Source organism: Hyla sarda, chromosome 13 (genome assembly GCF_029499605.1).
Source record: "Hyla sarda isolate aHylSar1 chromosome 13, aHylSar1.hap1, whole genome shotgun sequence".
Lineage (NCBI taxonomy): Eukaryota > Metazoa > Chordata > Amphibia > Anura > Hylidae > Hyla > Hyla sarda.
The window spans coordinates 16,453,076-16,478,025 of record NC_079201.1 but is presented as its reverse complement, the minus strand read 5'-3'; the positions used below and the strand labels follow the sequence as shown (position 1 = coordinate 16,478,025).

The 24,950-nt window shown below is 43.7% G+C and overlaps 1 protein-coding gene, 1 long non-coding RNA gene and 1 pseudogene across 2 annotated transcripts in view; 2 read left to right on the top strand and 1 right to left on the bottom strand.

The window, feature by feature from the left end:
- Nucleotides 1–24,950, bottom strand: part of LOC130297461 (uncharacterized) — a 188,646-nt gene that overhangs the window by 24,550 nt on the left and 139,146 nt on the right. The gene's annotated exons all lie outside the window — the stretch shown is intronic.
- DLGAP4 (DLG associated protein 4) overlaps nt 1–24,950 on the top strand; it is a 201,823-nt gene that overhangs the window by 61,216 nt on the left and 115,657 nt on the right. The window contains exons 2-5 of the mRNA XM_056549957.1: nt 6,468–6,544; nt 16,906–17,949; nt 20,132–20,343; nt 23,602–23,716. Of these exons, the coding sequence (XP_056405932.1) occupies nt 16,951–17,949; nt 20,132–20,343; nt 23,602–23,716 (1,326 nt within the window). The 5' untranslated portion in view covers nt 6,468–6,544; nt 16,906–16,950. The remainder of the gene's footprint in view (nt 1–6,467; nt 6,545–16,905; nt 17,950–20,131; nt 20,344–23,601; nt 23,717–24,950) is intronic.
- Nucleotides 7,023–7,127, top strand: LOC130297882 (U2 spliceosomal RNA; annotated as a pseudogene).

Below are 24,950 nucleotides of genomic sequence, written 5' to 3'. Positions count from 1 at the left end.
CAGTCCATGCCTCCTTTTCCTTGCATGTTACTCCAGGTTTAATGCCCGCACAGTACTTTCCTATTCTGCCCATAGGGTGAGCAAAACCAGTCCCCAGCCAGTTTCACAAAGCCCCATCTATATCAGACAGCTTCACCCTCACTAAACTGCCAGAGCAATACAATTTTATAGCATTTCAGCAAAGGTGCTATTTGTATGCAGATGTATCACCTTTTTTTCTGACTTCCTTCCTGCCTGCTTACTTGTACCATTCTGATCCTCCTGTGTGTGACCTTGGCATGATTGACATCGAATCTGTCCTGCCCACTCAGATTTGTTTGCCTTTTTTTGACCATGCACATATGCCATCTCCAACCCAAGACTTTGGTCAGTTTCCAGACTCGTTTCTGCCTATTCAATGGGTGACCCTTACTGGTGTCTCTTGGCCCACTGGACCACTCGCTACCTTTACCGGGACCAGTCCCAGAGGTAGTAACCTGGTTGCCCCTTGTAGCAAAGACCAGATCTTTATCCTTAGGGGGCTGCTTAGACAACACGCTTTGGGCCATGGGGGTGGCCCAAAGCCAAACTGGTTAGGAGGTACATTGGGTCCACACTCATTACAGGGATTCTTTACTGTAAGAGCAGAGAAGATTCGTTGTTGGGAAATAATTTTCTCCCCATTAAAATGTGAGGAAAATTGGCTTCTACTCCTTTTTTTTTTTTGCGTTCCTCGTATCAACACTGCAAGATAATAGGCTGAACTGGACGGATGGATGAATTTTTTTTCAGCCTTAAAATCTATGTTATTATGTATTATTTCCACATAAATTCAGTTGTTAATAATTCTGACAGTATCAGTAGATGTGGAGACTTTTTTTCCCAGGCTTGTCAACACAACAATCATTTTGTTTCTGCCCAGTGCAGGGTTTATATAACTTTTCCAATGTTTACTTCTGTTTTGCTGATCCTGTTTTGCTTCTCCTTAATTATTTAGTATTCCCCGTTCCTCAGCACATTTACTCATTCCAAATGAAAATGATCATTAACATGTTGGATGAAGAAGTTCTCAGCTAGGTGCCTACAAGGAACCAGGCCATGCTTAGAGAATGCTATATCCAGGCAACTGTGCCGTTTAACACAGATCAAGCCTAAGATTCAAGCTGGACATAGATATGAGATAGATGTTGGTCAACTAATCTTTCGGCTAAAATCTTTCAAGCGTGACTCCTCATAAACATGCAAGTTCGGCTTGGCCGTGCATGTTATTTCATTAGAGAGAGAGACAGGCAGCTCTTCAGCAGAAATAACAAGATAGGATAGGTGGAAATCCAGCCTGTTGGATCCCTATTTTTCTGTTCTCTATGCCTTTGAAGTACATCACAGTCCCCATAGACATGAGCTTATTGAAAGATCCCATTGAAATAAGCTGAAAATGTGTCTAATATATACGGTTCCAAGAAACACTCGCCTGATTCCAATTATATAGGCCAAATGATAGAAACTTGGAAGAGCAGAATAATCAATATTTTAATGCTTTCTGTGTAAGGGAAAATAAGGTTGGGATTGTTTTTCTCCACTGGAAAAAAGACCTAGACATCTATTATATAATATTGTAAAACAGTTCGGCAGCGGGGTGGGGGGTATAGTAAGTAACTCAAGTAGATCTTGGCAAACGTTTCTCAGTAGTATTTCTTTATTATCGAGAGAAGAACAGATTTGTGAAAGAAAGGTATATAGGGTGGATATAAAAGCATTACAAACTATGAAAAAGCTCATTTCCAAATTTTTACGATTATGATTTTTACCACTGTCATCATTGGGGGAACACAACATAAAGTCGTAACAAACGTATTTTATAAGACTGAAAAAACATATACATCTATCCAGTTCAGCCTATCATCTTGCAATTTTGTTTCAGAAGAGGCAACCCCATTAGACAAGATATGAAGAAAGCATATGGGGTTGGAATATGAGAACGGGATATGTGGTTGGGATATGAGGACATGATATGAGGTTTTTATATGAGGACGGGATATGAGGACAGGATATGAAGTTTTTATATGAGGACGGGATATGATGTTTGGATATGAGGACGGGATATGAGAAAGGGATATCAGGAAAAATATAAATTTAACCTAAAAAGGGAAACAATATGTCCCACCATTGCTGTACCAATGTTTCTAATTTAAAAAAAAATATTTTAATAGCATAATAAATCTTTGAAGAATTCTTCTCAGGGTACGTTCACACTGCGGAATCTCCACTCGCAGAATTCCGTGAGCGGAGATTCCGTCTGGCAGCCCCCGCCGAAAATACTTCAGCGGTAGGACCGCGCGGCACTGCGCCTTCACCATTGACGGCTATGCAGTGCTCGTGGAATTCTGCACAAAGAATGAATATGTTCATTCTCTGTACAAAACAATTTCAGCGGCGGAATTGTCCGCTGCTAAAATTCCTCAGTGTGAACAGGTCTCGCGGAAGAAGGAATTCGAGGGAATTCCGCAGTGTGAACGTACCCTTAGAATTATAATCTCAATAGTAAGTTGTGATGTTCTGTTTAAACAAACCATAAAGATTATTGAGGATTAGCAGGAACAACAAGAAGATGGAAGAGGTTTTATTTTTCTCTAGACCTTTGGAATGCCTTTTTAGCGCCATTTATATATAAGTCCCTGTTTTTGCTGCTGATATAGGACTTGTATAAATAATATCCTTTATAACCTTTGTAATATTTCCAGAATGATAACATCTTTAACAACTAGTTTCACATAAATATTACTCACCATCTTAAATAATTTTAAAAGATGAAAGCTGTAATTTGTGATATTTTAAATATTTATCTGTTACTGCTAAGAACTATTTGTTATATGCATATCCAGGAAGACCTAGAGAGTAAAAATCTCAGAATCTCTGCTTTCTTTATAATAATTCTTTCTGGAGAACTGGAAATCTTTTATAGTTTGATCCTTAAATGGGTACATCACCCCTAGACATCTTATCCCCAATCCAAAGATGTCTGATCGTGGGGGTCCCGCCGCTGGGGACCTCCGCGATCACCCTGGTGCACCCAGTGTTCATTTAGAGTGTCGGTTGCAGCGCCATGGCCGCACAGCACTCGTGACGTCAAGGCCACGCCCCCTCAATGCAAATCTATGGCAGGGGGCGTGACAGCCTCCCATAGAATTGCATTGAGGGGGCATGGCCATGACATCATAAGCGGGGTGTGATCGTGATGTCACAAGCCTCCGCCCTGCATCGCCAGTCATCCAGCACAATGAAACATCTTATCCCCTATCCTTTGGATAGGGGATAAGATGTATAGGGGCGGAGTGCCCCTTTAGCATTTACAATATGATCCTTTCTGGCCTGTTGCAGAGGTTTATAATAGCAAAGATCTCCAGGCAAGAGTGTATGCACCATAGAGGAAAACCATGCAATGCTATGGGACCCTTGGAGAGAGAGGGTCCCGTCCTGGCTGTTCCCATTCCTTTTCCTATAAATAAGAAATATTGCAAAACTTCTCTCTCCAGTGAACTGCATTGTCAGCAAATTAATGGAGGTGGGTACTGACCAATGGGTCATGGAAAGCAAAGGGGAAATAACCATCAGACCTTTCTGTCCTGGGAAGGCAAAATCAGCCATAAAAGGACGTCCATTTCCATGTTTGCCATGGGGCAAATATCGATAGACACTTGAATTCAAAGGATACAGAGAAAGGCCTCACTTGTCCTATAGTAGTGGAATGCATAACCTTCCACCCCAGATTACAAACGATCCCTAGGGATCTCAGCAGCATGATGCCTTATGATCAGTTTATAGGCAGATGACAATGGAATATCAATTAATGTGCACAATACAAGATCAAAAAAAGACATTTAAATCACTAAACTTTCAACAATTATACTTTTCAGTACGACTTGTGTGTGTGTGCATGAAGAGTAGCACTATCTCTAACCATTGTGTATTTTCTATATGAAATTTTTCAATAGTTTTGAGCCCTCCGCCAACTCCATCTATACATTTTTAGTTGTCCCTTAGCTTGTCGGTAGACACTAGTGATGAGCGGCAGGGGCCATTTTTGAAATTGCGATATTTCTAGAATGTATGGACGAATATTCGTCCTATGTTTGTGAAATTCACATATTCGCTATGTTCGTTCACTTTTTTTCCATGCGAAAATTGTAATGAACTTCGTATAGTGCGCATGCGCGATTATATCATTCAACTAATTAACACTATACCCTACACTAGAATCTATCTGCTAAACCAACCTACTCTATCTAACACTATCATTGGCCCACAAGTTAAAAGAAGGGAGGGATCAGTGTCCTCTGGAAGTGCCAATATTTGTGAATATTTGCATATTCGCATATACAAAATATTTGTGCTCCACACCAACTCACACAGTAAATAATATTGCAGCCTTCTTTGGACCACAACCTGGAAGCAGGGAGGGATGATCACTTTTTTTTTATCATCATTGTTGTGATGTGTACTGTGAAAAAAAAAAAAGAATATTCGTCATTCCGAATATATAGCGCTATATTCTAAATATTCGCGAAAATCTTGAAGTGCCGATATTTGAAGTAAAAATTTGCATTTTGAATATTTGCCCTCAACACTAGTAGACACAAGCTGCTATAATTTCTCCTGTACACTGCTCTGAGGGATCCTGCTATTATATATCTCTATAGCATATCCTTAAAAGCAACATGGAGAACATTATGGAGCAGTACTGATCAGTACAAGCTGTGAATCAAGCACTGGGGTGAGAATAACACTCAATAGATCTATCAATGTCTCTGAGTGTCTATCTGTCTTTAACTCACAACATCACAACAAAATGTGGAAAAAAGATGAAGGATGCTACAAAAATACACAACTTATAGCACTAACAAGGGGTTACTAATATATATATATATATATATATATATATATATAAAAATAGTTGTGTATCTGCCTTATGTCTTGCTCTGCAGCTAACTCCTCCCTGCCCACCACTCTCCATAGACTTCTGTGGGCAGTATGTAATGTGTTCCCTCAGTGAAATCTGTCTTGTCTTTTAAAATGGAGATTTAGCAGGTTTTCAGCAGAAATTATATGCTGGGTGGGAAGAAAATAAGCCTATTAAATGGAAAAAAGAGGCATTTTATCTAAAAAGGTATGCTATTTATATTCCCTTGCACTATTTTTGTTACTAGATTTTTTCTGTGATACAGCCTGCCCTTTTGATATTTGAACATTGTACTACGTATTTCCTCAAACATTGAGTATTATTTATTGCAAATGTATTCAGTATACCTTAATGAATGTTATCAGATCACAGAGAGGGAAATTGTAATAACATACGACCTGGTCATTTTTATGGTGAACATCTCCTAGTATTGGTTGTAACCCGTTGGCAGTTGGTCCAGCTTATGCTAGATCAGTGTTTCCCAACCAGGGTGCCTCCAGCTGTTGCAAAACTACAACTTCCATCTTCTGTAGCATTCAGCTATAGACAGGGTGTAATAGGAGATCAGCAGATTAACAGTACACTGCAATATATTTATATATTATTGCAGTGAACTGTAGGAGTAATCATGCAGATGAATGTTTATGTCCTTTAGGGCAATGATTCCTAACCAGTGTGCCTCCAGCTGTTGCTAAACTACAACTTCCATCTTATGTAGCACCCAGCTATAGACAGGATGTAATAGAAGATCAGCAGATTAAAAGTACACTGCAATATATTTATATATTATTGCAGTGTAATGTAGGAGTAATCATGCAAATGAATGTTTATGTCCTTTATGGCAATGATTCCTAACCAGTGTGCCTCCAGCTGTTGCAAAACTACAACTTCCATCTTATGTAGCACCCAGCTATAGACAGGGTGTAATAGGAGATCGGCAGATTAACAGTACACTGCAATATATTCATATATTATTGCAGTGTACTGTAGGAGTAATCATGTAGATAAAGGTTTATGTCCTCTAGGGAAATGTTTTCTAACCAGTGTGCCTCCAGCTGTTGCAAAACTACAATTCCCTGCATGCCCAGACAGCCAACGGCTGTCTGGGCATGCAGGGAATTGTAGTTTTGCAACAGCTGGAGGCACACTTGTTGAGAAACACTATGCTGGATCATTGCCTTGCCACGACTATGGCCTTTCCTAAATACTTCAGCCCCGTCTCCGCAAATTGGCTTCTTATCAGGTTTGTTGTTTTCAATGCACGTGTCCCCATTTTCCATGTAAATCTGATGTGTAATTTTCTTCTTCAGCTCAGAATGCATCAATTCCTTGTCGTGTTTTATATATATTTTTTTTCAGTTTTTTTGCAGGCTGCTTATTCTCTCTATCCATCTCTCTCTTTATTCTCCCTGGATTCCCACATCCTGGCAGCGGCCTTCTTCTCCCTCTCATTCAATCTTCTCTTTCATGTTTTCTACCTCCCTTCTCGCTCTCAACCCGCTCACTTTTTTTTTTCTTCTCTATCCTACAGGATAAAAAAATAGTCAGATTTTTCGGAGGGAGGAGAATCGGTGACAAGACGAAGATGGAAAAATCCATGGAACAGAGGTAGAGTGATAATAACAAGAAAAGTAGCACAATACGCAATAAATTGCGAAAGTCAGCGAGTTCGAGCCATTCTAGAGCGCAATGCAATCGTATTATCTCTGCTTTTTTTATTTTATTGTGGAGCTAATGCGTTCTGCATGAAGGGTTATTTGTGGTGGACATGTAAATCAGCGAGGCAGGAGGAGGGGTGGGGAATTGTATGTCTTGGTATTTAGAACAAGGTTATATCCCTTGATACATTCAACTAGAACATGGTCCAAAATTAAACATTGTCAGCTGCCTAATGGATGTATTCCAATATTAACATTTAATATCCTTGACAACACATAAAGCCAGTGAATAATGCAACTCCAAAACTGCGGAAGTAATGCATGTAATACAGCAAAGCAGGCCCGGACTGGGACCAAAAATAAGCCCGGGCATTTACACCAAGCTCATTTTTTATGTGGGGGTCTGCCGGCTGGGACCCCAACTGATCACTGCTTCTCGGCCTTTTGGCTAAGATCAAGTGTAGTATCTGTTCTTATCAGTGGTTTGGTCTTCGCCATTGATGTTGTACGGATGCTGCATGGAGGGAGCAGGTGTACCAGGGCGTTCCGGGGCTGGTTCTGAGGAATCAGTTCAACGGCTGTTCTGATGTGACCTGTTTCCTCCGGGTCTCGCCATGAGGTAGAGGGGTGTAGAGCCGAGGTACTTCTGTGCCTCGGGGAGTGGTGACCTTGAGGTGCCGAAACTCACTGGGTGTTATAACTCACTGAGTGAAAGCACTGCACCATTACTCTTCACCTTTGGCACTCACCCTTGGTATCCCGGCCTTCTGGCTAGGATCGGGGAAATTTTTATAGAACCGTCCGGATGACCGGGTAGTATATCTGCACTTCATTCACTTATTTATAATTTTTTTTGTATGTCACTGTGCCACGTTTTGTGTTTTTCTTTGTACACAGGATTGGCAGGATGCGGTAGCCCTTCTGTGTGTCCCTCCTGGCGGTCTAGGGGAGGTGTGTGTGGCCAACAGGTTCCTCACCTCCCTGCAACTCTTGGGCATCTTGGCTTCGGTGAAGATGCCATCAGTATACGGCTCCTTGGCTGATACCTTGGTTAACGCCTAGGTTGAACGCCTAGGTTTTCGGCCCCTTAGTAGCTTCGGCGAAAAGGGGCATCAAACCTGGATCCTTGCAGGTGCCTTTTGGCCCGGAGGTGAAGGGTAGGTTTGTTGGGGGGCCTCTCTCCTGTTGGAGAAGGGCTTAGCGATAGACCGCATCCTTTTTGCACGTTTTTTTTTTGTGTGACACGTTTGCACTTTTTCTTGCACTTTGGGTGATAGAGAGCACTTGTCTCGGCCCAACTGATCACCTGGGTTCAAAAGGCTCTCCAGCTGTTGCAAAGCTACAACTCCCATCATGCCCGAAGAGCCTTTAGGCATTATGGGAGTCAGTGGCTTTGCTATAGGGGTGCAGAGCTAGCAGTGGCACTAGTGCAATGGTGCCTGAGGGGTCCCCAAAGCACATCTGCCCCATAAGAAACCAGTATTATAACTGACACATGGGGCTCTGTTGCAGATTTTAATTTGGGACCCAGAAGCTACAAGTTATGTGACCGATGGGAGTTGTAGTTTGTAATAGCTGGAGAGCCACAGATCGGGGTACAGTTTTACCCATCATCCCTGCAGAATTTACAAGCTGACGTCTTCTCTATAGTCTTCTTTTTTATCTTAAAGCGGCGGCCGGGCCCTGCAGCAAAGTATGAATGTATTTTCTATAGCCATAGGCAGTGGGATGCTGTCAAGGAACTAGACTGAAATATACTTTGCCATCATGAAAAGATGTTATGTTAAAGGGTTTTGCCAGTTGAGTCCTAGCTAGTTCTGTATGTTGTATGTTTAAAGGTGTAGTCCAGTGGTAAAAAACGTATTTCCTATCATAAGAATAGGGGATAAGTTTTAGATCTTGGGGGGGGTCCAATCGCTGAGGCCCCCGCGATCTCCTGGACGGGGCCCTGGCTCGCTGGCCAGATAGCGCGTGTTGACCACCGCACTAAGAGGCGGCCAACACGCCCCTCAATACAGCGCTGTGGCAGAGCCGGAGATTGCCCCATTCCCACGGGCTGTTGGGGCCCCGTACAGGAGATCGCGGGGCCCCAGCGGTCGGACCCCCCGCGATCTGAAACTTATCCCCTATCCTTAGGATAGGGGATACGTTTTTCTCCACTGGATATCTCCTTTAAGGTTCCCATACACTTTAGTGAAAAGTCATCCAACCCTGTTATATCGGTTATCGGTGGGACCAGCCAACTCTCTAATGTGTATGGGGGCCTCCCGGCATAACCACCCCCCCCCCCCCCACCAGGGGAGAGAAGAATTGGAGTATGTTGGATTTTAACTGCCCAACCCTATTGTTTTCCAGGAGATAGTCTGCTGCCAGGGCTGTCTGGTAGCAGCCTACCTCCCCACTCCTAATTCCCAACATGAATGTTCAGCTGACGACTGTTAAAGTTGTATTGGCACCTTAACAACCTGGACTAGAGAAGCGTCTAGTTGCCGACACGGCACCCAACACATGGGGCACATACCCCGCCACCTCCATCTAGCTACACCTCTGCTGGATATATTTATAACTGGGATCCCCACCTATTGAATGTTCATTGTTAACTTAATCCCCTTTAAGCAAATCAATACTGAATGGAAAAGTCACCATGCATGTGCATGGATTTCTCCAACGTATCTTGTAGATTGCCGCTCCTTTTAGGACCCTGTTTAGACTGACCATGTTTCCCTGAGACTAAAACAGGCCATTTGGATGGCAAAACAAGGGGTTAAGTGATTAGTTATCTATAGTTGTAGGCAACCATACTTAGTTGTAGGCCCTTATACTGCCCCCATATATAGTTGTAGGCCCCATATATAGTTTAAGGTTACTATACTGCTCCAATATAATTGTAGACCCCTATACTGCCCCCATATAGTTGTAGGCCCCATATAGAGATTTAGGCCACTATACTGCTCCAATATCATTGTAGACCCCTATCCTGACGCATATAGTTGTAGGCCCCTTTACTTCCCCATTATAATTCTAGACCCCTTTACTGGCCCATATAGTTGTAGACCCCCATTCTGCCCCCATATATAGTTGTAGGCCCCATATATAGTTTTAGTCCACTTTACTGCTCCAATATCATTGTAGACCCCTATACTGCCCCATATAGTTGTAGACCCCCCATTCTGCCCCCATATATAGTTGTAGGCCCCCATATAATATAGTTGTAGGGCCTCATATATATGCATATATCTGCAGGACAAAACCTGGGAAATGTAAATTTTGTCCCATTGCTGGGTCTTTGTGTGGTGCCTTATTTCCTTCTTTCATTGGCCGCACATCTCCTTGTTGAACAAGGATTTTTTTAAACTGCCAAACGATCTAGTCAGGCGAAAATGTGATCCATCTGGTAACTGCCTCATCTAGGGCCCTTATTTTTTGCCTTAAACAACATTGAATGATAGAAGTAAATGTGATGTCCCAGTACAGGACATGATCCTGTACTACACTTAGGCCCTGTCAGGTTGAGTCCCTCGGTGACCTGGGGGCTCTGCTGCAGTGTCTCCCAGCTGTTATTATAGTGTTATTTAATGTAATAGGATTATAGTCAGTATGCCAATGTATAGTCAGTATAAAGGACATTTGGAGGGCTCCAGTAAATGTCTAAAGGACCTGTGAAATGCCACAAGTTATGTTTATGTTATCACGTATTACCCAAAGAGCACCAGTTAAACACATGACCCGCAGCTTGACCAATGGGCTTTGGCTCAGCCCGCCTCTATATAAGGGCGAGGTCATTACAATTCTCTCTCTTGTACCATCATCACTTTAGTGGGACCAGCAGACACCAGATGTCTCAGTGCTAGTGTCCAGTACCTGGAAGGCCTCAAATCTACAGTTATTCCAGTAAGTCAAGTCTATGTCTGCTGTCTACAGTCTAGTCAAGCCTCAAGTCAATTATCTAAAGTCTATTACAAGTATAATTGGTCCCAGTGTTCTTGGCCACCACTCTGGGATTCTGGCCTAGCTGTGAAAATAATAAAACCTATCTGACCTCAGTAAAGCCTCCGTTAAGCCATAAACTGGTTCTGGACTCTCAATTTCACTGCCTAGCTATTGGAATAACGGATATACCGTTTGGGCGGTTCCCAAAAACCACTCTGGCGTCACGAACATTAGGGGTTAATAACACCTTGCCCCATCCACCTACACCGCTACACCCCGTGGTCCAGCCATCACTGTGGGTCACCACATAAAGACTCTATGGTGTCCCAGTACCGTATTGCATACCGTACCTAGTGTAGAGGTCCCCAAAGTCAGAGTAACTGTGTTCAGGTAGGGTTCCTCAGGTTTGACAGCCCCTAGTCACCTCTCCTAAAGTCTATCTCTAATGTTAATATACATGTATATATTTAATAATTATATATATTCTATAGTAATGTATAGTACTTACCTTGTTCAGCATCGCAGGACCTTCGGTCATGTGACCATGCTAGTAACCTCTATGGTATGTTGTAGGACCTTGGGAGGTCCTTGGGTCACGTGTTACCCACAAATCTCTGTAATGGTGATTGACATCAGTACGGACCAATTAGCGTTAGTCCAGCCCCTGTCCGTATAAGGGAGCTGCGTCCAATTATCGCTCTCTTGGGTTGCTGCTCTCGTGGATGCCGGACTAACAGGGTGGTGCTACACAACTTTCAAAGACACACTAGGCCTTAAAACCTACTGGCCTCAGCGGAACCAAAACCGTGAGTTTAAATCTAAATCCCCGCTAATGCTAGCATGACTACTGGACCGCAACTAACCAGTAAATCCAGTGGAGCAACGCATAGTACTAAAAGACTCTTAATGCTAAAGTCCCAACCTTTGTCAATCTCCAAGGAAAGCTGTTGTTATGCTCAGAGACTGTTGTATTATTGAAGCTTGCAGAAAACTTTCAGTAAAAGTTAATGCTGTTTTGAAAACTCTCCGGTTGTGGACAATCTAATCTTCTTATCTACCTCCCTATCGCTCTTGGGAAGGGTGGCGGTAGGAAAAGTGTTATTGAGGAACCCTTACCCTGGCGTCACGAATAGCAAGGGTTAACAAGCACCCTTTAATTACTGCACAGCTACACTCCCCATACCCTACACCCCCCAGGCTATCACAACTCTACTTGGCTATGTTAAAATGTTCTCCCCCATGATTTCCCCCCTGACCCTATCAAAAATGACTATGGTGACTAAGGACATGGTGCCCCATAATAGAGACACAATACCAATGTCAGCCACAGCCTTCTACAAGAGGACAGCCAGAAGAAAACAATCCTTCAAGTTGCTGTGCTTTTCTGTTTTCTACAATAAAGTTACGGCAAGCGGCCAATTATGGGCTTCTTGCGGTGACTCCGTTTTAGTATGTCAGAAATAATCTCTCTTTTTCGCAACTTCATAGCTGTGGTGCAGGAGAGAGAACAGCTGACAGGTGACAGCTCCTCGCTTCCCTATGATCAGGCAGAGTAGACTGCTCAGCATTCAGGAGCACTCCTGCCTGATCATAAATCTGAAGAAGACAGCTGTACTCTATGCAGCTCACTTCCCCTGAGCCAAGACTGTACGGCTAATACACGAGGGCCACATGTGGCCTCCTGGCAGCCAGTTGGGCATCACTGCTGTAGATCATCATACGTGCAACCTGGGGCCCTGATAGGGTTGTCACCTTTCTTGCCAAAAAAATACCGGCCATGCTCATTTGCATAATTAATTATATATGCCTGACATAACAGGATACTAATACGCAGGGGAAATTTTGTCCTATTCTGACCCCTATAACTTTTTTTATTTCTCCTTATACGGGCCTGTATGAGGGCTTATTTTTTGTGCCCCAATCTGTAGTTTTTAACAGGACCATTTTTGTTTTGATGTGACTTTTTGATCGCTTTTTTTTTTTTAATTAAATTCGGAAGTTACAGTTAGTTACTAACTAAAACTCCCAGCATGCCCTGATACAGCCTGTGGCTCAGTAGCTGCCCTAAATGAAAACTACAACTCCCAGCATGTTGAAGTATAAAGTAGTATACAGTGATCCCCCAACCTACGATAATTTCAACATATGATGCTTTTTTATGTCGGGGCCATTGCCTAAACGGCTATCCGGCAGCGCAGACTGCTTCAGCTGCTGCTGGATGGCCGTTTAAGGTGCCCTGTGTGGTCCGGTGAGTGACGTTCCGGACCATCCTCTTCGGGCTCCGCTGCATAGCCGTCGCTCTCCTTCTTTGTTGTCATCACGTCACGTCATCCAATAGGAGCGGCGTGCGTAGCCGTGCGTATGACGGCGATGGAGAGTGACGATCCTGGGCAGCGGTGACGGTCCGGAGCAGCGAGTACACCCCGGTAACGTGATGACAGCGACGATCCAGGGCAGCGGTGACTGTCCGGAGCGGCGGGGACACGCGAGTATAACTTTCTATACTGTACTGTATTACTATTGCACGGACGATGGTTCATTTGGAACGAATTTCCCTCGTATGTTGAGGGATCACTGCAAGCAAAGAATGTGTGTAGTCCAGTTCACTCCCTCAGCCCGTCGCGCCAGGACCGGCGTGGGCAACAACGACTGGAAACAACGAACAGAGGCAAATTGTCCAGCACGAATATCAAAGAACAGGATGTTTATTCCAATAAAAGCCACAAAGACCAGGAGAACATGACAAGGTGACGCGTTTCGGTTCTAAAACTGGTTCTTAGTCATACGACTTAGTCATATGACTAAGGTCCAGTTTTAGGACCGAAACGCGTCACCTTGTCATGTTCTCCTGGTCTTTGTGGCTTTTATTGGAATAAACATCCTGTTCTTTGATATTCGCGCTGGACAATTTGCCTCTGTTGAGGGATCACTGTATAGTATAGGTCAGTGTTTCCCAACCAGGGGTGCCTCCAGCTGTTGCAAAACTACAACTCCCAGCATGCCCGGACAGCCAACGGCTGTCCGGGCATGCTGGGAGTTGTAGTTTTCCAACAGCTGCAGGCGCTCTGGTTGGGAAACACTGGTATAGTATATGGTGCAACATTACGGGAGTTGGAGGATTGGTTGGATAAATACCGGCCATTGCATTGCCAGTATTTTTAATATAAAAAATACCGTCCGTGCCGGTAAAATACCTAAAATACCGTCCAGGTAGCAACCCTAGGCCCTGCTCGCTGCTGTCTGTCAGTTCATATATAAAGGATTCTCCTCATTCTCATTTATGTCTCACAATGATAAATCTCACGTTGATGAGGGATTTTCCGTAACGTTATGAACACGGTGCTATTGCTTTACGACACGTCCTTTTCTGGCACCAGGTGAATATAACAGGAATGTGGCAGACTGCCATGTAAGAAGGGCAATGAGGCATTAAGTGTAATAATAATCGCATTATGTAATATATAATACGGCACAGCTTAGTAGCGAGGAACTATTACTCTAGCAGGAGAGCAATGACAGCGGTGGCTCTGCTATCAGGATTATATACAGTGTCAGTGCGCTAATTTTATACCTTAGGGCTTGTTTACATCCCGTTTTTGCTATCTGTCAAACGTAAGGGTGTATTCACACATACAGTATCCTCCGCATATTTGATGGTGAATGAACATTTTAAGCTGCGTTCAGTCTTTTAGTTTTCAGGAAATGCGCAGTAACAAGATAAGACTTGAATTGCAAGGAAAAGACCTTACAGAAAGAACGTTTACTTTTTATAATATAAGAAATATAGAAATGTATACCTATAGGTTTAATTTATATTAAAAAAAATAAAATAAAAAAAAACGCTGAATTGTGCATAATCTTGCATATGATTATCTACTTATAGGTATGTGGAATTGGGGTGCAATGCAGGGTAGATGCAGGGCAGATGTTATGGCCCAAGGGGCAGATGGTATTAACCCCTTCTTGTCGTGACGCCAGGGTGTGGTTTAGCCTTAACCACCCGAAGGTAATACTGCTGATCCTAGGCAGGGACAATGAAGACACCAACGCCAGATTAAGGATAATGGCAGCTTTACTGAGGCAAGACAGGTGATATAGTCTTTGCAGTACAGCCAAATATCCCAGGGAGGTGACCAGTGACACAGGGGGCCTCGCATGCTTGCTGGGATTTGCAGTAGTTAGACTGACTTTAGTGCAGGCCATGGCGACTACAGGTGGACTTGACTTGACGGAGATGGTGACTGACAATAAGATGACTTGACTTACTGATAGCAAAGGAATAGAGAGGGCGCTACCAAGCGCATTACCACTAAAAACCAGGGTGAACAGAGGTAATTACAATGCTCACCCAGAATGTTACACTCGCCAAGTGTAAAAATGGAAAATAACTTGTGTGTAAGTATGCCGGCAGCCGGTCCACCTTCAAAAAGATGCACAAGGAAAACAAGGAGCCTCCAAGGAGGTGGCGGACATCAGGAGGCGCTGGACACACTCGGAGGGTAAAATCAACTTTAATCACCCATCATGCAACGTGTTTCACAGATTATCTGCTGCATCAGGCAACCTGATGAAGCAGATAATCTGTGAAACGCGTTGCATGATGGCGTGATTAAAGTTGATTTTACCCTCCGAGTGTGTCCAGCGCCTCCTGATGTCCGCCACCTCCTTGGAGGCTCCTTGTTTTCCTTGACTTACTGATGACTGACTTGTGGCTGCAGGACTTTAGGCTTGAGGCCTCCAATAAAGTATGGACACTGGAACAACTTGACTGGACCTCAGCAGAAGTAGCAATGTGGTCCAAACATTAAAGCAACAGTACATTAAATGAGGAAAACCTATATACATAATGGGGGTTTGCTGCAGGGGAGCCCAGGAGGACAGTACGGGGCCACATCATCCCGTACTGGGACATTACAGGTATATGTTTTATATATGGTTTGATCCCAGCCAAAGGCTGTGTTCACATCCCAATTTTCTGACATGTTGTATGTCAACGTTGGTAACCTGCTAATATGGGGCAAACAAACCATTGACTTCTATGGGCCGAACATAGTCAACCAGTGACTACATTTGGGTGATTTTATGAACACATACTTGTTTCGACTTGGACCCCAAGGGTACATTCACACAGGCAGATTTCCTGCGGAATTTCCGCAGTGTATCTGCTGCAGGAAAATCTGCAACGGATTTTGCTACCATTGACTTTAATGGGTCAGCTGAAAATCCACAATAGAGGCAGATTTGCAAATTTTCCTTTAGGCCCATTGAAGTCAATGGTAGGAAAATCTGCTGCGGACTTTCCACAGCAAATATGCTTTAAAAAATTCTGCCGTATGAATGTACCCTAAAGCAGTGTTTTCCAAATAGTGTGCCTCTAGCTGTTGCAAAACTACAACTCCCTGCATGACCGGATAGACGAAGGCTGTCCGGGCATGCTGGGAGTTGTAGTTTTGCAATAGCTGGAGGCACACTACTTGGAAAAAAATGCCCAAAAGCGTGGTGTGCTGCACTTTATGATCCCAGCCCAAAAGCAGATATGTTCAGAAAATGGACCAAACGTAGTCACTGACTCACTGGCTATTGAAGTCAATAGGGTCAGTGCATATATAAGTTGACATTACCATTTCGACAGGATGCCAACATACGTGTGAAAATTGTAATGTGAATGCAGCCTAAGAGTGAGAGTTGCATAGATAAAGGTAACACAGCAGTGTGGGACATGGCGGTGTATCGATAGAAAATTGCAATTCATCTCCATGTGAAAGGTTAATCTGAGAAGATTAGAATTGTGCGTCTATGATCCGCCATACTAGGGACAGCTCCTCTCCCTCCCATCCACCGTTATATTGTATAAAACATGAGTAGGGGTGAGGAGGGAGAAGCTGTAATTTCTAACAGTGTTCTTATCTCTAATCCCGAGCCAAGGGATAGAAGAATAGAGGGATAGTCACAAGGGCAGTGATAGAATGATACATGAAGAGACAGTAAGGTGAAGAGGGGGTGAAGAATGCCCCATTTTGGGTATTAGCAAGGATGGGGGAGGGCAGAAATAGTTACCGGCAAGAGTGATGGCATCATAAGAACCAAGCTCGCCTTCCATTATGGTAAAGAGAAAGCTGGCAGTTCTGATAAATCATATGAAAGTTTAGGGCACAGAGGGAGGAATCAGCGATGATATTACAGTCAGGCTGAAGGACAGCTGAACAAAGGAAAGAATTATTGTAAATGATGAGGCAACGGTATTAGCAGAAGTTCCCAAAGGGTATCTGGATAAGCGCAAAACAGAAGTACTGTTAGACCAGAAGCAAGAATAATCCATACCATGTTTGCAATCGGTAGAAGATTTTAGATATATATTAACAGGCACATTTATTTTTTCAGAGCTTCTGAAACCCAACTTAGAAACCTGTGACGAGATGATCTGCAATGAAGGGTTTGGGGGACACCCGTAGCCGGCACCTCTCCGGGAACCTGGACTCTCATTCAGACACCCTATATGTTCCACAAGATCGGACACCTTACCTAATCAGTTCTACCGAGGCCTATCCACCGGAACCTCGATACCCCGACAACTCTCTACACCCTGATTGCCTGTATCCCCTCAACAACCAGCTCTCTAACAGTAGCACTTTTCCTCGTATCCACTTTAATTCCCATTATGAACCTCCTGAGGAGACGCCACCATATCCAACCCCACATGCACCTCCTGCAAAAATCAACCGCCTTCCTGCCAGCCTCCTGGACCAGTTTGAAAAACAGTTGCCCATTCATAGAGATGGCTTCAGTACGCTTCAGTTCCAAAGGCAAGCCCCAGAGGGCAAGGACCGTAGTGAAAGCCCGGGGCGTATTCGTCATCTAGTCCACTCTGTGCAAAAACTGTTTGCAAAGTCACAGTCCCTTGAGGGTGGTGGAAGGGCCAGTGTGAATGGCAAAAAGGGTTCGTCGGAGGAGACTAAAGGAACAAAACGTAGTAAAAGCAAAGAACGTGGGAAGGGGGATGGTAAGGGACAAGCTCGAAGTGGTGGAGTTTCTGGATGGTGGAGTTCAGATGACAATTTAGACAGTGACACAGGAAGTTATCGCAACCCAGCAGGCATGATGACTCTCGGAAGGCGTCCTGATCATGGAACTCGACATTTCTTGAGTGGATACAATACTATCAGTGAGAGCATGTTGAAGGCATCCAAAAGCAATAATGACCTCAAGTTCACACCCTTCCAGCCCCCATCACTTACCTTGTCCCCATTGCCAACACCTCGTGAGGTGCTCCCCGTTAGCTCAACATCATCGCTCAAAAGAGGTTCTTGGTCAACACTAACACTAAGTCATGCTCGAGACGTGTGTCAGAAGGCATCAGCCACCATAGACAAAGCACTGCTCAAGTCCAAGTCTTGTCACCAGGATCTTAGCTACCAGTATCTGCAGGTAAGTTATAATTGCTTAACTTAGTTGAGTATTTTTAGTAAAAATAAGATTATAAATTAGGATTTGAGAAGATTAATAATGCAGTCTTACAGGCAATGCTCCATGGGAAAAAATAGAATTTAAATAAGCTATCCTCCAGAAGGAAGAAAACTGTCTCTCTAGTGCCACCTCTGGGTAACTATCCTGTAAGTCAATGAGTGACCTATAAAATCAGCTAAATTTATAAGGCAAAAATGTGTAAATGGATAGAAATTTTACACTATAATTTAAGACTATAACCTTACGTTATATATGTACGGCTAAGAGAAATTTTATCTAGACAGATATTGGACGTACCCAATCCTGTGAAATCTTTCCCAGTTCTAATAATATCCAACTAGCTTTAGAGGTTTGAATAGTTGGATATTGGGTGGGAATAGCATAGAACACCTATTTATCAATTCACCTACACTTTCAATCAAAACTGTTCAACTCCCATTGTAAATTAGGTTTATTTAAAACATTTCTAAACTTTTATCAAAGGACAATGTAAACAGCTCCACACGACTCCACGAGTAACATAACAAGTGGTTTCTCCAAATTTAAAACAAAATACTGTTACCATTTTCAATGACTACTGCAGTCTCAGAATTATTCAGCACCCTGAATAGGTAAAGTGCTTTAGATAAAACATATCAAATACTTGGTCTGGTTTGGATTTTGTTGACCATATCAGTGAGGTGCTGACTCCTGGCACATGCGTTGGTGCTCTGGCATACACAGTGAATCCGTGCGGAAGCAGATAGCTCCATGAAGTGGTTGTACTGGATTACTGCAGATCAGCTCCCATTCACTTCAGTAACCCAATTGGCCTATACACAATGTACAGAGCGGTCAGCTGTGTCTACCGGCACAAAGCTTCTACCAAACAGTTGATCGACAATGGTGCCGGATGTTGACACCCCATCAATCTGACATTGATGATCTATCTTTAAAGGGGTACGTTGCTCCTAGACTTGCTATTCCCTATCCAAAAGATAGGGCATAAGATGTCTGATCGCAGGGGTCCCGCCGCTGGTGACCCCCGTGAACTCGGCTATGGCACCCCAGACATCCTGTGCACCTAGCGAACTTTGCTCCATGCTGGATGACTGACGATGCGGGGCGGAGGCTCGTGATGTCACGGTCATGCCCCGCTCGTGATGTCACGACCACGACCCCTCAATGCAAGTCTATGGGAGGGGGCGTGACGTCCCATAAACTTGCATTGAGGGGGCATGGCCGTGATGTCACGAGCTGGGTGTGGCCGTGACGTCACAAGCCTCGGGTGCTGCACCCAACTCTCTATACGAACGCTGGGCGCAGCAGGGAGATCGCGGGGAACCCCAGCGGCAGAACTCCACGCAATCAGACATCTTATCTCCTATCCGATGGATAGGGGATAAGATATCTAGAGGTGGAGTATCCTTTTAAGGATGGATCATCAATAATTTTTTGAAGAACACTGGTTACACAACCTGGATGCGGCAGAAAGAGGAAGCCATCACCTGCTGCCACCAGATTCCTGAGGAGGCCGCTGGTCAAAACCCTTCGAAAGCAATAGATTTGGTGGCAGCAGGTGCTGAGGTTTCCATTTGCACCTTCAGTGTTAAGGTGTAAACTAAACACTGAAGGGCTCCATGCCCGAACTCCAAGATATACACTTCTACTGACCCCCAAAAAAACTACACAAAAAGTCAGCTTCAAAACCATAGAAATAAATTTTAGGATTCACTTCTGTGAGGCGATGAAACAGAAAAAGGGTTCTCTATTAAGTTTGTTTTGAATTTGGAGAAATTACTAGTTGTATTAGTTCTGTTGAGTGATAAAAAAATTTTTGTTTGATTGGTTTTGTTTTGCTTTTTTTTTTTTACAAACAGCGAAAAGTTTTTAATTTTATCAAATTATTTCGAATAATTTTGAATGTGACTGTACACATTCCTTTTACCAGCAGTCAAATACAAAGCAGCATCATTTATGCAGTCCACAAATACTAATATGTTTATTCTAAGGACCGTTCTCTCATAAGCGATACATTTGGCAGGTTTCTTTTTTTCTTTCCTATTGCTTTCCCCAGTATATAAGCTGCTCTAGATAGAAAGGTTCATTTATTTTTGTCAGTTTTTAGATTTCTTTGTCTGATATAGATATATCTAATTTACAGGTGCCGAGCGGAGAGTGGACTGGAGCACCATGTAAAGATGATGACATCCCGTGTCGACGGATGCGTAGTGGAAGCTACATTAAAGCTATGGGTGATGCAGACAGCGAAGATTCAGAAGGGAGCCCCCAACCTTCCCCCAAAACTGCAGCAAGGAGGCAGAGCTACCTCAAGGCCACACAACAGTCACTAAGTGAGCAGAGCACCACGCAGAGGTACTAGGAAGAGGTTTTACTATTTTTACCACTGACACAAATATAGACGGACACCTAAAGCTCAGGAAAGGGAACAGATCTTATGGAGATGACTCCTGTGAATATAGTGCCCCCCTGTGGTGTCCATGCAGTAATACGACTGCATTCATCTATTGGTTTATATTTACTTTACTAAATAAAATGTAATTGTATGTGTGCTATAATTTAACATGACATTGTTATATTGTGATATAATAGTGTAATAGTGGCTATAACACATTTTGAAAAAATCCAGGATCTGCTCAATTCTGCAATACGTGCATAGGCCAATGATTAAACTCATTGTTTTATACAACACTGCAGCCTATCTGAAAGAGAACACGTGCAATCACATCTGCAGGTATCATGTTATAGAGCAGGAGGAGCTGAGCAGATGATATATACAATACAGTACAATCTGCAGGTATCATGTTATAGAGCAGGAGGAGCTGAGCAGATGAAATATACAATACAGTACAATCTGCAGGTATCATGTTATAGAGCAGGAGGAGCTGAGCAGATGATATATACAATACAGTACAATCTGCAGGTATCATGTTATAGAGCAGGAGGAGCTGAGCAGATGATATATACAATACAGTGCAATCTGTAGGTTTCATGTTATAGAGCAGGAGGAGCTGAGCAGATGATATATACAATACAGTACAATCTGCAGGTATGTTATAGAGCAAGAGGAGCTGAGCAGATGATATATACAATACAGTGCAATTTGCAGGTTTCATGTTATAGAGCAGGAGGAGCTGAGCAGATGATATATACAATACAGTACAATCTGCAGGTATCCTGTTATAGAGCAGGAGGAGCTGAGCAGATGATATATACAATACAGTACAATCTGCAGGTATCATGTTAAAAAGCATGAAGAGCTGAGCAGATGATATATACAATACAGTACAATCTGCAGGTAACATGTTATAGAGCAGGAGGAGCTGAGCAGATGATATATACAATACAGAACAATCTGCAGGTATCATGTTATAGAGCAGGAGGAGCTGAGCAGATGATATATACAATACAGTACAATCTGCAGGTATCATGTTATAGAGCAGGAGGAGCTGAGCAGATGATATATACGATACAGTACAATCTGTTGGTATTATTTTATAGAGCAGGAGGAGCTGAGCAGATGATATATACAATACAGTACAATCTGCAGGTATTATTTTATAGAGCAGGAGGAGCTGAGCAGATGATATATACAATACAGTACAATATGCTGGTATTATTTTATAGAGCAGGAGGAGCTGAGCAGATGATATATACAATACAGTACAATATGCTGATATTATTTTATAGTGCAGGAGGAGCTGAGCATATTCATATATGGTTTTATGGGAAAAGTTCTAGAACAGCTCTCTCTGTATTCATAGTTGTATGCAGATAACTGTCAATCACTCAATAGCACCATCCACTTGACTACTTACTCAGAATGAGCCGAGATTTATGTGAATAAATGACAAATTATCCTGGTCCCTGCTTCTGTACAGTAAACATTCGCAGAGACGGGTACAGAGCACCTGGACAACAAATGTAGTGAGTGCAGGCTGAGATGTAAACACTGACACTGCAGGCTGCTCACTATACAGGAGCAGGGACTCCTCCCTTTGACAGGAGTCCCTTCAACTGTATGAGCAATAAGTGTAATGGTCTGGACAGGTGACTGGAGGTGGATCCACTGGACCAGAGGGGTGATGGCGTGGGCCGTACCCAGGGGACGGAATCTAAGGAGCTACTGGTCTTCACCAGAGCCCGCCGCAAAGTGGGATGGTCTTGCTGCGGCAGGTAGCCCCCAGGTTGTTCCACCAGATAACGACTCAACCCCTCTGGTTGCTGAGATAGGCGCAGTACAGGAGGAACAGGCAGAAGCGTAGTCAGACGTAGCAAAGGTCAGGGCAGGCGGCACAGGATCAGAAGCGGAAGTCACTAGCAACAGGTCTAGGCAGGCAGCACGGGTTCAGAGGCGGTGGTCGTGGGCAATGGTCGGCAACAGGCAGGGAACACTTTAATATTATGGAACACTTTCTCTTGGCACGAGGCACAAAGATCCGGCAAGGACAGGAAGGGGCAGGAAACATTTATAGAGGCCTTTGGGCCAGGCACCAATTAATGGTGCGCTGGCCCTTTAAATTTCATGAAGCCGGCACGCGCGCGCGCCCTAGAGAGCGGGGCCGCGTGCCGGGACACAGAGGAGCGACGTGGAGCCGCAGAAGGTAGGGGACAGTGTCGGGATGCGGCACATGAGCGGGAACCTCCCGCCACGCTAACCGCATCCCCATCGGGGATAACTCTGCGCTCCCGGTCAGCGTGTCTGACCAGGACGCGCAGGGATGCTGAGGACCGGGACAGGGGCAGTGAGCGCTCCGGTCCAGGAGTGGGGACCGGAGCGCACACTGTAACAATAAGTCTGCAACAAATTACAAGTTTGGATTCTAACAAATTGATACAAATCAATTCATGTCTAGTTTCAGTGCAGAGAATTTCCTGGTAATGAATATAGTTAAAGGGGTATTCCAGCAATGAAAACGTATCCCCTAGCCAACAGTGTATAGGTACAGCCTTCGAGGAATATTGATGTCACTTGTTTCGTTTGGGGAAATTAATTAGGAAATAAAACCAAGGACATGACTGATTCTGCTACCTATCTACTCTTATCAGTGCCTTAATGCAGTATTCCAGCAATAAAACTTCTTGCTGGAAAAGTGTCTGATCACAGGGGGGTCCGACTTCTGGGAGAGTTGGGTCCCTGGTCTCATGATTGTGTGGGGTCCCATAGGTTGGAACCCCCTGAATAAACACTTTTCTCCTATTCTGTGAATACGGAATACATTGTTGTCACTGGAAAACCACTTCTAGGCACTAGGGAAACAGCAGATAAGGAGCAGAATCCAAACTTATTGTTATGTCCTCGGTTGTAGATTCAGGTTATACATGTTGAGTGTGAAACCTCTAGACTAGCACTTCTAATACGTAACATTGATATACCTCTAAGTTTGTTGAAACAAATAAAGATACACGGTTGGAACCAATAAAGATAAAGCATGAGAAAAATGCAGGTATTCCCTAGAATCATGTTGTGTTCCCTTAGAGTACGGGTATTATGGGTTAACAATTTAGGCACTGGACTACAGTAAATCAGTGTCCCTTAATTGTGTGGGCATTTATTTATTTGTTATACATTTTTTGTTCACTATACAGAATTGTTTGTTATTCTTTACTTAGGAGTCTGGAGCGTGTGGACTCCATGGACATCCTGTCCCCCCCAAAGTTCCAGAGCTGGGACGAGGATTACAATCAGCTGACTGAGAGTGCAACAGAGGAGGGCAGTCTATGTCAGGTGAGTAGGGGTGTACACCTACATGTACCTTCATTTGGTTCTTAAAGGGGTACTCCGGCCCTAGACATGTTATCCCCTATTCAAAGGATAGGGAATAATATGTCTGATTGCGAGGGAATCCGGCTTCTGGGACCACCCGTGATCCTCAGGCCGGCGTTCATGATTGCGGAAGACTGGGGCTTCCATGTTTGTGGTTCAAAAAAATTTTTATTGAATTTTTCAAGAAAATTGTTTCACAAAACAGAATTGGCCAATAGATAACAAACACGGCCTAAAGAACAATACAGAAATAAATAGAACAGAATGATACAAATTCTCACTCAGTTTAGATACACTTCTTTAAAAAAAAAAAAAAAGAATTAATCAGATCCATCGGATATTGTATAAGATTTACCATTAATTAAATGAACAGATAACTAATAACTTTACTATACCTGAAGTAGTCCATCAGCAAGTAAATTTATGCAGGATCCCGCAGTCCTCCCCTCTCTCGCCACAGGCAGCCATATAAAGTATGTGGAGAATATACCATACATCATGTAATGACCTATGTACATGTGTACGTAGCCCTTGGTACAGTCTACACGCCACGCCCCCTCCATTCATGTCTATGGTAGGGGGCGTGATGGCCGGTACACAGCCGTCATGCCTCCTCCCATAGACATGAATGGAGGGGGCATCAGGGCTATGGTCACCAGTCATCCAGTGTAGAGCGGAGTTCGCTCCGTGCACTGGATGACTGGAGTGCCACAAAAGAGATCGCGGGGGTCCCCAGCGGCCGGACCTCCGCATTAGACATGTTATGCCATATCCTTTGGATAGTTGAGCGAACTTACAGTAAATTGGCTCGTAGCGAACCTCGCAGCTCGGCTGTTGATTACTTTAGTCTGCATAAATTAGTTCAGCTTTCCAAGGGCTCTGGTTGCCTTGAAAAGTCCGGGACGACAGTCTTAGGTCTCCTAGGTCTGTACCCATCTTTTCCAGGCAACTAGAGCCCTAGGAAAGCTGAACTAATTTATGCAGACTAAGGTAATCAACAGCCGAGCAGCGAGGTTCGCTACGAGCCAATTTACTGTAAGTTCGCTCAACACAAGTTAACATGTCTAGAGCCGGAGTACCCCTTTAAGCATATCATAAAAGTAGAGTGGTTACTGTCCACTCTGTATAAGGCAGCGCAGTGTATTTCATGGCTGTGTGGAGAGGATCTGTTAATTCCATGGGAACTATACAAACA